The 15,666-nt window shown below is 28.2% G+C and overlaps 1 protein-coding gene across 5 annotated transcripts in view; it reads right to left on the bottom strand.

Annotated features, from left to right (window-relative positions):
* The window catches only part of LOC107456608 (polyamine-transporting ATPase 13A3), a 101,322-nt gene that overhangs the window by 14,478 nt on the left and 71,178 nt on the right, over positions 1-15,666 (bottom strand). For all 5 annotated transcript variants that reach the window (XM_087166987.1, XM_087166988.1, XM_087166986.1 and 2 more), the window contains exons 14-19: positions 14,733-14,874; positions 13,867-13,959; positions 7,772-7,925; positions 4,809-4,929; positions 3,668-3,792; positions 2,124-2,317 (exon numbers count right to left, since the gene is read on the bottom strand). In XM_087166987.1, the coding sequence (XP_087023113.1) occupies positions 2,124-2,317; positions 3,668-3,792; positions 4,809-4,929; positions 7,772-7,925; positions 13,867-13,959; positions 14,733-14,874 (829 nt within the window). The remainder of the gene's footprint in view (positions 1-2,123; positions 2,318-3,667; positions 3,793-4,808; positions 4,930-7,771; positions 7,926-13,866; positions 13,960-14,732; positions 14,875-15,666) is intronic.

Genomic DNA, 15,666 nt, shown 5'->3' with positions numbered 1-15,666 from the left:
AAATATTTGCGAAGCATAAAGTGCAAAGGCAAAAAAGCGATATCCAATTGTAGAAATTGAAAACTGTAAATTATAAACGTAATATTTATGTTTAAAAACGCAATTTAAAAAGAGGTATAACACATCCGTCAAAAAATCTCGAGACTGTAAGAAATGTGGTGTAATATTTCTCCGAATTAGGCTTTGGAAAACCTAATTGATTGTATGAATGAATACTTTATTTTAAGTTATTACCAAATCGAGCATTCACAAGTACTTTAAAGGGCATAGTTAAATGTCATTGATCTTTTGATAACATCAAGAATCATCTATGGCATTTCACTATGCCACCATAAAATAGTTGATATTTCACCATAAAATAGTTGCCACCATTTTTGGCTTTAAGATACACTAAAATTAATTACAGTGTATTGAAAAAACCTTTTTTATTCTAAATTTAAATTTATTTATCATATTTTCTTTTACGCGTGATACACGCATTTCAAAAGTTCTCTGGCATTTAGCTACTTTATCTATAGGAGGAATTGCCGAGATCATTCAAAAGTACTTCAACTTCCAATACTGTTTCGTCAACTGTGTCAAATATTTTTTCAAAGAGTATCATTTCAGTAGTATAGGCAAAAGTCACTAAGAGCTAATTATATATGAAGAACAAAAGGAGTTGAGGGGTTGCAAATAGGAGCTCCTCGTAACCATTGCATATTTTCAACACGATGTTGTTTTTGTTTCACAGTGAGCAAACGTGATATCACTTCTGAGAACAGTTCTTTTCTCGACTAAATATCCTTGTAAAACAATCTATACGCAGCCTTTCAATATATTTAAAAATATGAATACCTCACACAACTTTTATTTGCATGCATTATACAATTTTGTGAAATAGTTCGGTGCTGTCAGCTTATTTAAACGTCTTGAGCGTTCAACAGCATCAGTGCTCATACGGCTCAGTTTAAACTTAGCTAATCACCTATAAATGATTGATTTGTCTTATAACACGTTATAAAGTCATTTTTGAGCTTGGACGGTAATTTTCCGCATAAAAAGTTATTATCAGCATCCGATATTTGATTTTATATATTGTTCTTCTTATTTCTCCCAGAAATTTTTTTTTATAGAAAACTTTAGTACCGAGATAAATAATGGTTGAAATGTTATGAATGATAATGTGAATTCTAAGTACAGAGTTTAGCCTTGGGAGCTATCTGCTCTTTCCTCTTAATATAATTAGATCGAGGTAAGCGGAGGTGGGGAGTTTGCATTAGAAAACATAATGAAATAAATACATTTAAGGGTTAAATATTGCGATCGAAGCTCCCAGACTGCCTTGGCAAGATTCTCAACTGGTCACATAAAATGTCTAACATTCGAACGTGGCACAAAAATTTACCATGTTGCATCCAGCCAACCTCACCGAAACATATACTTGATCGCGTCGAACTGTCCAGGGCGGACTTAATTTCCGATCCCCTTCTTGTCATCGACCTCTGCCTGTCAACAACTTTTTGGAGTAGATCTGACTAATGTCAGATCTATGAGGATAAGCAACAACAACAAGGGTTAAATACAAGATAAATATGGGTTAGGGTAAGAACTATATACAATATTTACACTACATACAAGGTATCTGAGAATAAAAGAAAATAGCAAACATCTCGAATTCCTGAACACTCCCTCGCAGCACCCCCCCCCCTTTAAGGGCTTCACCTGACTTCACCTTGGATTTGACTGGAATCTTTTAAAAGTCTGCACTATACACACGATACAACGCACATCTGATTTTTTTTTTTTCGTTGGGCTATTTGTGGGTTAATCTTAGAACGTTTTTGACTGACATACTAAATAGAATTTTTTCACACTTTAATGTAGGAAATGCGAAATTCGTTTTACAGTTTCTTGTTGAATTCACTTTAAATGTTCATGTTAATTGTTCACACTAATTGTTTAAGTATATGCTTATATTAAGTAACGTGCTATCAAAACTATAAAACAAAATACTTATATATTTTCTATAATTTTGTTACTTGTATATATGAATAAATAAATACAAGAAATGAACAAAAATGGATAAACGAAAATAAGCAAACAAAACAAAATTTCAAAAGTTCATGAAGTATTAAGCTTACATCATTCTTACTGCTTACAGATGAGTCATTTACACAGTTAATTTGATTTGCATATGTGAATGAAACATCCAACTTGTCGTTCAAATTGGAATAAATATCTGGCGTCGTTTTTGCTTCTACTAAAATAACTGAGTTATTCTCTTCTACTATCCCACAATTTCTGCTTACTGTTACAGCTGTTAAAAGGTTATCTCCTAAAATTACAATAAGACATTATCAGTGAGTGATTTAGATCATGAATAATCAATTAATCAATTTATAAATTTAAATTTGTAAGAAAGTAAAAAAAAAAATTGAATTTATAGAATCAATTAATACTCGATAAATCCGTTTAAGTGTTACCCTTATAAGTTGTTAAAATATTTGTTGAAATGCTGTTAAAATGTTTAACTTACAAAACTTTCCATTACATAAATTTAATAATTTATAATTCCTGCAGAATTAATTAAATGGATTTTTATTAATAAGCTGTTCATTTTCTTATTTTAAAAAATTCTTAAAACTACAGGAATAAAAATAGTGTCTATATATAGTCAATCCACCGTAAGAAGAAGATTGACTTTGGACGAGTTCATTTTGTCACGAGATGTTATTGTGCTGAGAAATCATAACGGAAACAAGGTTTTTCTCTTGTCTGCCGGAAAATTCTTTAACAGTTTTTCAAGCCCTATTTCAAGTTTTGGGCTCGTACCCTGATTTGCTTCTCAATCGTTTTCTTGCGGCGGACAAACTGTGGAATAAATTAGCCATGTTAGCATGAATCAGTTCGCTTTACAAAAATTCGTGATTTGACAGTAAATTGCCAGTAGCAGAGTGATGAAAATTCGTCATTTGTATATTGCAATAAGTTTTTGATTTAAAAAAAATGCTGGTATTTGGTCAATGCCTTCGATAATAATGCTGGTCACATATATGATAAGAGTTATTTCTTTATCTTTGCAACTTACATACGCCTAGTTATCATAGAGTCACCCAACTGGCTAGACACAGCGTTAACAATCTTCTATTTAAATTTTTAAAAAAAGGAAGAAAAAGAAATTTTAAGCATATTACTATTGTTTTTTGAAGATGTAAGATATGTAAGTAGGAGATTTTATTTTTAAATCCATTCTGTTACGAAATGATAAAATAAGCTTTTTTTTTATTTCCATACTGGATTTCACTATTACTATAGTTTTGACTGTTATGTCATTTATTTCTAGTTCAAAAACAATTATTCAATCCTTTTATTTTCACGTATTTCGGGATATCACTAATTACTATCTTATACTTAGTAATTGACTTTTTTTCATATTCCTTAGCGTTCACGATACAAAACTCTGATATAGGCATTAGATGGCTGTTCAAAGTGTGCGAGTGGAGAAATTTTATTATCAGACCCTCTGCTCAATATTTAGTTTTAAAAAATTGGAAGTGTCACGACTATTTTGAAAACATTATGTAATAGTGACTGCATCTTTTGTTAAACTAATATCATTTTTGTAAACACTTAGCATGGTGTTAAATAAGTGTAAAATTAAGCATTTAATAAAATGTAAATTTACCTGTTACCATAATGAGTCGTATATCAGCATCTCTGAGTAGCTGTAAAGCTGAAACGGTCCCGTCTTTCAACTTATTTTCCAAAACCAGCAATCCAAGAAACGTCATATTCTTTTCAAAATCCTCTCTAGTAAATTTTTAAATTCTGATTAATACTAAAATATTTATTATTGAGGAATGGAATTAAATGGTAAAGGAAATTTTAATAGTAGCTAATAAAGTTGAACAAAATGGATCATTAAAGTGATTTAAATCAAGCAAATCAGTTCTCTGAGTCGTTACGTTATTTAAATTACATTACGATTTAATCAATAGTCGCTAATTAAAAAACTTGATTGAATAATTGAAATCGTCAGATTAGAATCATTGATTCAAATGAAAGGATTAGAATCACTTATTTAAATGAACAGATTGGAATATTCGCACAAATAAAATAACAAAATACTATTATAACTGCGAAATATTATTGTAATTAGTCAGCAAATTTTAAAACTCAACGGATTATAAGAAATTCATTTTGCTGATTATCACAATTATTTTGCACATTAATATAAAATAATATATATGTATATTTTTTTCCAAATTAATTAATAGATTAGCATGAAATATCAAATCAGTATGTTAGAATGAATTGTGAATTTACTCAGATCAACGGATTCTAAAAATTTATTCTTATGATAAAAATCCGCATTATTGCAACAACAAAAAAATGAATAAAAATATTAAATAGATTTTATTTAGATCAATAGTTTAGAGTTAATCTTCAATTGAACAATTTAAATTATATCAAAAGCTTCGAAGAGTAAAAAAGGGTGTGAAACACACAAATATTTATGATTTAAGATGATTATGACACAGAAAAATGGAACTACGTACTACAAGAGGTATGAGCTGCTTAAATGAAGGGAAGCTCGTTCTTTCTGAAACGCATAGTTATATGTATCTGTTTTTGTATTGTTCTAAGTCTTAATTAGTAATCATATATTGGTAGGGATCAATGATTGCTTTATTTGAAAATTGTAAATTGAATGATGAAAAATTAAAAATTGAACGGAATCTTTTGATTCACTGATACGATTTAATCAATTTCAATTATTATTAAAAAATATAACTGAATTTTTTTAATGATTAATGATGACTTACCTTTTCATTTTCTCTATGTGTGTTATTGTGACATCTTGATTTAGAGTTTTAGAAGCAAATGCAATTACTCTAAAGCCTTTAGATGAATAGGAGTCTAAAATTACTTTCATATCATCAGGAACTAAATACAACAAAAAAGAATGAAATAAATGATTTTACTTACAAATGAATCATAAAGGGAAAAAAACGAAAGTTTCAGCCCTAAAATTTCTTTATAGATTCACACAAAATATTGCCGCTCGTTTTTGTTAATGCAAATGTAACTAATCGAAATATAAAGAGTAATATTCCGAATTCGAATACAATTCGAATCTTTTGAGCATAGTCTATGGGGTGCCCAATAAGTTCGCTTACGTGGTGTGGTAAAAACAATTTAGATTTTTTTTATAAGAAATAAACACCATTATGCTTAAAATCATTATACAGTGGGAAAAAAAGTATGGCCAAAAATGCCATAATATGATAAAATTTACCGAGTTTCTGGTTCTATGGGTACACCAGAAAGCTCGTTAATTTTTATCGAAGCACTTTGGTAATGATTTTGGAAAAATTAACAGTTAAATAACTTTTTATAATGTGTGTTGAAATTTGGCAAATTTATCATGATACCTTAAAGCACCATTTGTTCGGTAAAATTTACTTCACAATTTTTTATTTTTTTTTCTAAGTGTGTAGTTGTAAGAACTATAATTCTGAAAACCAGAATTTTCGTTAAACAGTTATCATAAGAACGAAAAAATTATCAAATAAATTTTTTAAATACTATATGTTTTGGTTTTATACCAGAATTACGATTTTTTTTACCAGAAATTTCGTACGGTACTTTTACCAGAATTTTATTCTCGATGTCCAAAGGGGGTTAGTTTGATACCCCCTTTCAGTTTTTCTTTACCCAGCTTTAGTTTTTCTGAGGACTTATATATGCAGCATGCACAGCATTCATGTGAATATGTTCCCACACACTGTAAAAAGACTTAGTTCATCTTAATACCAAAAAACGTGTGCACCAAGTGATGTATTGAAACACAATGAATAACTCTTGGTTCTTGGTGCTTCACTGCACCAGAAGAACGATTTTTTTCTTTTTTTTAAAAAAAATTACTTTGTGTTAAGTAGCTGCTGCCAGTTTTTGAACTCAGTAGCATTAAAATTTATAATTACAGTAAGATAAGATATACTCGAGAGACAGAAAAGCTGTTTTTATGATGCAATAAAAAGTAAGAATCATTCATTTAAAATGTATATAAACAATCATTCGTTAAGTAAAATTAGTTTATAAATCAAATATACAAGTGTCCCAGCGAGAATATTAAGATGAATTCAAACTAAGCTTAACGAACCACAGTGGATAGAAATTATGTATTATAAAACAGTATAAAACAGGCCACAGATTTTAAAATTAAAATATAATTTTCATTATCACAGAACTGAAGACATGCATTTATATTACAATGAAATTAGCTTGTAAATTAAACATACCCGTGGCATAGCGAGAAAATTAAGATGAATTCAAAACTAGGCTTAACAAAACCGAAGTGGATAGACATTCAATTATACATTCTAAAATAATGCAAAACAAGGCACAGATTTTTAAAATAAAAATATTAATTTAATAATTACACAACTGAAGACATGCATTTATATTTTAGCAGTGAATTTTTGCTTTTGTAAACGTATAACAGCGTAGAAGACAACAACAAATTCACGCGAACTCAATCTAGGCTTAAAATAATTGGCTGACAATATCCAAAGTGCACTAACATCGGTGTTTTTGGATGCGAAAATGTTTCAAGTATGGTGTGGATGCGAGTGAGATTATTGAAATCGATTCAATTTAAGGTGTTTAGATTTAAATTATATCCTTTAAATCATATATGAAAGCTCAATTTTGTTTTAAATTCAAATACAGTGCTCCTTTCCACAATTTTTTTGGATAGTTCAACAACATATTCAAGGAGATATTAAACAGTTTCTACAGAGTACTAGATTTCTAAATAATCAGAGTTTCAAATTTTGAGCATTTAACATCAACCAGACACTGAGAATTTAAGTGTCTCACATGATTTGATAGATAATCAGCTACGTTTTCTCGGTACAAACGTTGAACAATATTTGCACGACGTAAAGGAGCCATTGTTTGCACGATGTAAAGGAGTCATTGTTTGCACGATGTAAAGGAGCCATTGTTTGCACGATGTAAGGGAGACATTGTTTGTACGATGTACAAGAGTGATGTACCATTTATCTTTACTTTTTTGCGTACGTTATGCTCCAAATATTGCATGAAAACTCATTGGACATCTTATAATTGCTGCAATTTATTTTGTTTAATAAAATGTAAGGGTAATGTTTCGTGTTATGATTGGAGTATAAATTTTCACTTAATTTTTTAAAAAACTGTTTTGAAATTTAAATACGTTATATATATGGAGTCTTCGGAAAGTGTTTTTGCACTTATTGCTAACTCAACTAAAATTTAAAAATTATTTGTTCTAAATTGAAAAATTTCTCTTCCTATAAAAAATAAAATACTTTTTTAAAAGTTATTTTCATTTTATTTTACTGTAATATAACTTATTATTGTATTTTTGAAATTTAAGACGTATATAATATATTTATTATTTTATAAGAAACAATATATAATAAAAGCTTATAGAAGAAAAGTCTTTTCTATTTTCGAAAATTAAAAATTGCTTTCTAATGCTATAAATACAGTAAAAAAATATACTTATTTTTGAAACTACTTATGCAAAAGCCTTGAGAAACCCCTTATCCCATTAAATATTATTTAATTTGAATTCATTACTGTTATTTGAAAGCATTGGTGAACGTATTTAATATTAATATAGAATTTGTCTATTGTTTGAAATGATATTCATTATAAATAATAAGAATTTCCCAAATTTTTAATTGCTTCTCCAATGTTTCGAATGCTTCCTAAATTTTTTTAGAGAAATGTTTACCTGTATCCTTTTGACAAATTGAAGCAACAATTTCTGGAGCTCCCTTTAAAAATACTTCAAATGAATGGCTTCTCTCAGATTTTGTCACAACAGACATTCTCTTAAAAATAGATTCAAAAGGAAACTGTCGAACCAATGCAACGTATCCATGTTCCTGAAATATATATATATATATATATATATATATATATATATATATATATATATATATATATATATATATATATATATATAGAAAGTAGATGAAATCTTTGAAAGAAGAACTGATGGATAAATATTTTTTGCGAAGTTGAAAACACCAATTTAGATGCAATCAAAATCAAATAAAAAAAATTGCAGATCTGTAGACTTTGTGAATATATATATATATATATATATATATATATATATATATATATATATATATATATATATATATATATATATATATATATTGATTGCAATTTTGATTGCATCTAAATTGGTGTTTTCAACTTCGCAAAAAATATTTATCCATCAGTTCTTCTTCCAAAGATTTCATCTACTTTTCTTCATTATAACTTTATAGATGCTCCATGGAATTAAGCAAAATTTTTGGAGCAATTTAAGATTAATTACAAAATTGTCGATTTAAAATTTTTAAAAAATTTGTTAAAAACTGAGCAAGTTGTGAGTATTTAAGCTAGTTCCTTTTTACTGCGCATGCGCTGAAAAAATTTCTAAAAGTTTTTTCATGATTTTGAAGTGAATCGTATTTGGTAACTAATAAAAAAAATTATTTGAATGTCTTTATTTATTTGAATAGTATTTGTACTTTTCAAAAGAACGCTCCAAACGATCAGGGATTTTTCAAAAATTTTATTTTGTATCATAAGAGTAAATTTAATAACAAATGATAATACTTTACGATAATCATCTAGAAACTTGACTTTGATGGCATAGAGAAAGAAAACATGCAAAAGAAAACATACTTTTATGGGGGCTGATCCCCCAATTTTTAATAAACTTGGTTAATAGTGCAAGATGAAATTTGTGGGTAACCCCATATCGTTTTGAACTTTCTGCTAAAAAGGGCAAGAACTACTTAGAAAATTGATTGAAACTTTTTAAATTTTTAAGATATTTAAATAAAGAGTTTGTCATTAGTTGCCAAAGACGATTTCTTACAAAATTATGAAACAACGTTTTTAAATTTCTTCTGCGCATAAGCAGTATAACAGAACTAGCTTAAATACTCATAATTTGAGTAGTTCTTAACAAATTTTTTTTTAAATTTTAAATCAACAATTTTATAATTAATTATGAATTTATCCAAAAATATTGCTTAATTCCAAGGAATATTTAGGAAGTTGTAGCAAAGGAAAGGTAATTCAAAAATATAACTTTTTATAAAAATGTACATCTCTCCTAAATATTTATTCTAGGTTTACGAAACTTTATGCAGTTATTAAAAGAACAACTAAAGTAATCGATACAAGTTACAAATTTTTTTCTTGATTTTTTGACATAGGAAGTTCAAAAATACTTGCTTTCTTTCATAATTATTGTAGGTCTTCTAATCCTCTGAAAGCCTTAAATCTTATAGCTAAGTATGAAAAATCTCATGAGCTAAACACCTCTAAAGTTACGAAAAATCATTTAAGTATTTCTTGAGAAATTTTAAAAAAAATGCCAAAAACTGGAAGTTTCTCTTCCATTATTGTAGGGTAGTGTAGTTAAAATTATTTTCAAAATTTCCAGTAGTTAAGATAATAAAAATTGGCCCTTTTTATTCATATATAGAGCAAAAAGTCATGCTAACAATCATTCTCGCTAACGAACTCCTGGAATTTTTCTTCTTTTCCCAACATCGATTAAAATAAAACTATCAATTCGCGATCGCAACGCTCGAGTACGCCGTCTAGCGGGAGCCTGTAAATATCGGACATTAATTTATCACGTTTTCATTTAGTTCCATCAAAGTCATTGACTGAATCAGACGCCATTTTTTAGCAGCAAATAAGAAACAAAATTTCCCTAAGGAAAAGGCCGAAGAACTTGAAAAAAATCTCCAGAATATTAGTAAATCTTTCAGGAACAGAACACGCCAAACATTTGAAGAAAAATTCTTCAATAATTTTTAATTTCTATTATCAACAAACTTGCAACTGATGACTTCCGATTTCGGATACTGTTACAGATGTGTGTATTAAGGTAAAATGCATTTCTTCTGTCTTCAATTCATTACGAATTAAAGTGAAGTCAACATTGCTTTCGTCATTCCAGTGAATAAATATGAATTCAGAACATACAGAATTGTAATAGTTATAGAATAGTATATATTTCTGTATCCATATAATTCGGAAAACAACAATAAAAAATTATCCAAGTTACTTGAAATAGTGCCATTTCTGCTGATTCTTAATTAATTTAAATCGTTTTCTTGGTAAGTTTTTTTTAATTTTGAAAGAATAAGTTCAACTAGAATTCAGCTATTCTGTTTTTAGCTACATATTCAAATTCATATCAATTATAAAATTTTGCTGTGTAGTATGTTATCTAAAAGTAATGAAGGTATAAACTATGTATCTATTATTTGAGAATAAAGTTTTCAAACAAGGAACTTATCATTTTGGAATTCTCCGGGAATCATAAATCAGGTAAGTGCAATGATTTTTACAATAAAAAATTTGCTTGTAAATATTTTTTTTTCATTTGATGATGGTTCTCTACACTACAGAATGGGTTTTTACGTCTGATTAAGAACTATAAGAATAATAAAAAAAGAAACAATATGAAAGTTTTTATTTCAATGTAAAGAATTCTTAAAATCGTTTTTTTATCCTAAGAATTCTTTATTTTCCGTTTTTTAGTTTATAATTTTTTGATAAAAATTGTTCTCAAAATACTTTTTTTGAAAAATTAAATGGTATAACATTATGTGTTTATGTATACTTCTTGTATATTCCAATGTTTGAAGTAATATGATTCAGAAAAGTATGGAATAAAAATTCGGTACTAACGTATTAACGCCACCGCCGCTACAGATTTGGCGGTTTTTAAGAGCCGCTAATCTACACTTAAAATTTTTGCGACAATTCATAAAATAAAACACTTTATTTAAAATCAAAATAGTTAATCGGATTTCGGTGGAAAATGAGCCGATATAGAGTTTAGCATAGATTCAAAACAATCATATCGCCATATGAACTCTGATGAATAAGATTCCAAATGAAATAACATTTCCAAAACGTACGTTTACCAAGATAAAGTTTTATGTTGTGGGAATTGGTACATTTTCGTTTTTTCGGTAAAATATTTCCCTCCTGAAAAAATAAAATTGCATCTTGTTTTGTTTTTGGCAAATCCCAAAGACGAATATTCGTAGCACTAAAAATGGCGACAAAAAAGAATTGTCTTTTTTTTTTGTTTCGTCAGCATTCTTTATTTTACGTTTCTTAGTTTCTAAATAATGATTTTTATTGAAACTTGAAATTTTTTGATAAAAATTGTTGTCAAAAAACGTTGTTTACAAAATTAAATTTCATAAAATTATGAGGCTTATGTATACTTTTTGTTCATTTTAATTTTTGAACTAATATGATTCTTAAAACTATAGAATGTAAAGTTTAAATGGGCCTTTCATGTTATATCATTAAATTTAGTAATACTATTTCTCGGGCATTAGGTTTTAACTCTTATAAGAATATACATATTTTTTTCTGTTAATGTACAAATATTTTCCGATGTGTTTTGGATGTTCCTTCTCTAATAAAAAGAGATACCATTTTGTTTTCGGTTGTATAAGAAAGAAGATCAAGCATTTTTCTTTTTTAAATTTAATAAGCCACAATAAAGAAGGAACGTTGCAATGCTACACGCTACATTAACGACGTCTCCAGAGTAACTGAATGACGGTTCATATAGAAATCGCAGGTAAGCGTCTCATACAACAACGCCCCCTATAGTTCGTTGCGATCGCGAATTAATGTGAAAATAAATAAAAAATATTTGAAAAATTTTGAAACTTATTTTTTGGTGAATTGCTTTCAAAAGCATAATTTTAAAGTAAATATAAAATAATTGATAATAATAAATACTACTGTGAAGAAGATTTAGATACGTCTGCAAATTTTTATCTAACATTTTTACGACTTCTTTACAAAAATATTTGGAAACAGTCAGAAATGTATTTAATTTTATCGTCTGAAAGTAAATTAGTTTTAAATTTCTTTTAGAAAAATTTTTATTGTGCCGATTTTCTGAAAAAGCGATTGTTATTTATCAAAGATCTTGCATTAAATTGTGTTTCCGAATGAGATTTCAGCTACAAAGGCATTCTAATGCGCAAAGAGCTTTCAAAGAAGATTGTTTTTATCAAAAATAACATTTGATAAGCATGAAAAATTCTAAGGTGGTACAAAATTCCTAAAAAATGGTCAGTGATCTGTTTAACCATCCACGAAATAATTTTCCGTGTGTCGATTTTTCCAAATGGAGAATGTTATTTATCAAAGAATATGCATTAAATTGTGTTTTCGCAATGAGATTTCTGCTACCATGACGTTCTAAGTGTACAATAAATTCTAAAGATGATTATTCATCAAAAATAACTGCTTTTGATTAGTAGTGAAAAGTTCTAAAGTGGTAGTAAATTCACCGAAGATGATCAATGGTCGATTAATGATCAATATATCGATAATATCGAAGAATTAATACTTGGGGATTGTTGCTGAAGAATAATGTACTTTATTGAACAAATTTTTATATGATTTGTTTCTTGTCATGCAATTTAAGGTGGCGATACATCGCATTTCGAATAGTTGCAAGAACTTCGAATTTTTTCCTACAACAACAATGTGTTCAAGTGGCTAAAGAGATGCTCTCACAAGGTAATTACTTTTTAAAACCCATGAATAACGGTGATGAAACTTGAATTTATGACTTTAATTTAAAAGCAGCTCAGCAATCCAGTAAATGGCGCTTCTAAGGTTAAGCAAGACTGAAAACAAGGTATGTTGATTGTTTTTTTTTAATATTATTTTTATTACTTATTTTTTATTGTAGTGCTGTGCATTCAGTGATCGCAGCGTTCAACTAAAAATTAAAATAAAATGCAGCAGCCAATTTACTTAAAACCAAAAAAGCAAGTATTTTTTTTTTATTTATTTTAAAGCTATCAAAATATTTATTTTCTTGATTTCACTCTAGCATAAAAATATCAATGTCAGTTTGAAAACTATACTTCATTACTTTAATTCTTGTTACATTACCTGGGTAGTTAAAATGTCTCGTTTTATTTAAATATAGGCAAAAAATATCATAATTCTTTTATCACCATTTTATTTTTAATAGGATGATGTGACCACAGTTCAGTATGAATTCATAATGACTGTCAATAATATTCCTAACGACGCGATTGCTACTATTAATGATTTTACTTCATGAATTTACAAGGACTTTCCCACTATGAATTCACAACTGACAAAGAAGATTATTATTTGAGTGTTTTGCGGCATTTGCTTGAAACAATGCTTCGAAAACCACTTTAAATAATGTGAGATAACTCATGGGGTTTGCTCCCACGGTAAAGCGCATTTCGCTCATTGCAGTTATTATTCACCTATTTTCATCAAAGCTGTCAACAAATAAGGTCTCAAACGCATCGTAATTCTCTAAATGTGATTTTTCATTCTCAATCCTACAGTGTAAATCGCCTTTTTGTTGACCTCGCACAGAGTTCAGTTTGATAAAAAAAAAAAAAACTTTAGTGTAATGTTTTGATGAATAGAAAAAACTTTAACTTAAGTACGTTAATCGGAGGAGAGAATTTTGTTGACAAAATAATTTTCAACTAATATTGGTACTTTTAGTTTTGTTCTACCATTTCGAGAGTTTTTAAATCACAATAGTATTAGATAATCTAACTGAGATAAAATGAAATGCTATAACAAGAGATTTCTTTACTTTTCTATAATAAGAAAAAAAGTTACATGTTTCAAATGTTAATTAGGTTGAGAGATTTGCTAATTCAGCATTTAAAAAGTTATAATTTAGCATTTTTTCATCAAATTCTTTAAAAAAAATTTAAACAAACAAATTTTTAAAATATGTTTAGAGTAGCAAAGTGCAATTACCTGGAATAGGTAACGCTGAATTTTAGGAAAAACAATTCTAGCAGGCAAAAATTTAAAAGGCACAGCATCGTTAATGGTTGGTTCCTTTAATACCTGAAAATATGCATGGTTATTATTTAATAAAGAAAATATTAAGCAATTCAAGGGTTGGAGTAACATAATTATAAGCCACATTTCAAATTGCTTTTAGAGCGTTTTAAGAGAGTTTTTTAATGAAATGAATCATGATTTCCATTCAGGCAATAATATCTATCATGACTCCGCGGTTTATGGCCTCGTCTGTCATTGTGAAGACAAGGGGTTGAGCCCACCAAGTTTTAGAGCGATGGATACTAGCTTGTCTGGGAAGTAATGGTGGACGGTGCGCAATACCGACCACATTACAACCATAATAAGCAATGATCACGAAATTTAGAAGCTTTAACTTCCTCAACCATTCTGACCCGAAATGGGCTGTTGCAAGAATGCTTTAATTGATTTTCAATAATTCCTTTTTTAATAAATAATAATGTTTTTGCTTTTAATAAGAAGTTTCTCTGTAATGCATTGTTTTCTAGTGAAACTGTCGATAACTTGCAAAGTGCTTTATTGAAAAAAAATACAAAAAGACAATTTTATGTAAAAATGTAAGCTTCTGAAAAATGTGACTTATACCATTCAGTTTTGTAACGTCGATACTATTGCTAGACTTTACTTGATAAAGTTTTTTTCTTAAATTTTAAATAAAATGACGTTGCTATAGAACATTGCATATCAGTTTCTAAATTAGTTTTGAAAATGTAAATAAATTTTTAAAGAGTAAATACAAGTTAAGAATTCGAATGAAAAGCATATTATGTATAATTTTAATCTTAAAGAATTCCTACCCAGTCTATCGATTTGAACATTTTGATGTCTAGGTCATATCCAGTTAATTTATCATTTATATTTGATAAAGAATGGCAGCATGCAAAAGCTTTCTCTAGTTGCGGTGCTGAAATTCCTAAACGATTCAAGACTTCTCCGAACCTGTAAATAATTGCGATTAATTTCAAAACATAAAGTATATAACATTAAATCCTTGATACACAAGAAATAATGACTCACTTGCTAAAAGCTACTGAATAGCAATGTCAAAAGTTCAAATAAGTACAAATCAAAAATATTATTTTTTAATACATAAAATCCTCTCAACTTCTGAACAGTTAGTCCTACTCACTCGTGTTTATGTTTGGTCTTTTTTTATCCAATTCAAAAATAGGAAATATTACTTTATTAATCTAGATAGCAAATGCAGATGTAAAATGTAAATATTGTATTTTTATACATAAAACCATCATAACATCCGAAACGATTGGCCCAATCGCCTCGTCTTGTGCTTTCATTTAGCGTAAAAAAATTAAATTTTTGACTATAATATATCTATATTTTGCAGTAATACTATCAACAATAAAATTTGTATGTTTGGATTGAAATGTTTAATTTCCTCTCGCTTTTTATCTTCGTTTCTGCTTTTAGCCCAATTACATGGGGCGATGTCGAGCAACTTTTTACCATTTGTCAAAAGGAAGGTGCTTGGTTCTTCACTGGTTAGAACTTGTCTTTGTTTTTTTAGATGTCAGATTTAAATCTTACTTTCACTGTATATCATAAATTAGCCTTGTTCTTAGTCGCAGAACAAGATAGTCATTCTTATAATAATAGTCAATAAATAAATAAACAAATAAATAAATAAAAAATAAAACAAACAGATGGATGAATGAATAGCTAAATAAATAAATAAAATGAATAAATAAAACAAAATGAAATAAAAATGAGCAA

The sequence above is a fragment of the Parasteatoda tepidariorum genome, chromosome 1 (assembly GCF_982258835.1).
Source record: "Parasteatoda tepidariorum strain Cologne lab strain chromosome 1, Ptep-v5.0, whole genome shotgun sequence".
Classification (NCBI taxonomy): domain Eukaryota; kingdom Metazoa; phylum Arthropoda; class Arachnida; order Araneae; family Theridiidae; genus Parasteatoda; species Parasteatoda tepidariorum.
This window is presented reverse-complemented; position numbering and strand designations above follow the sequence as displayed.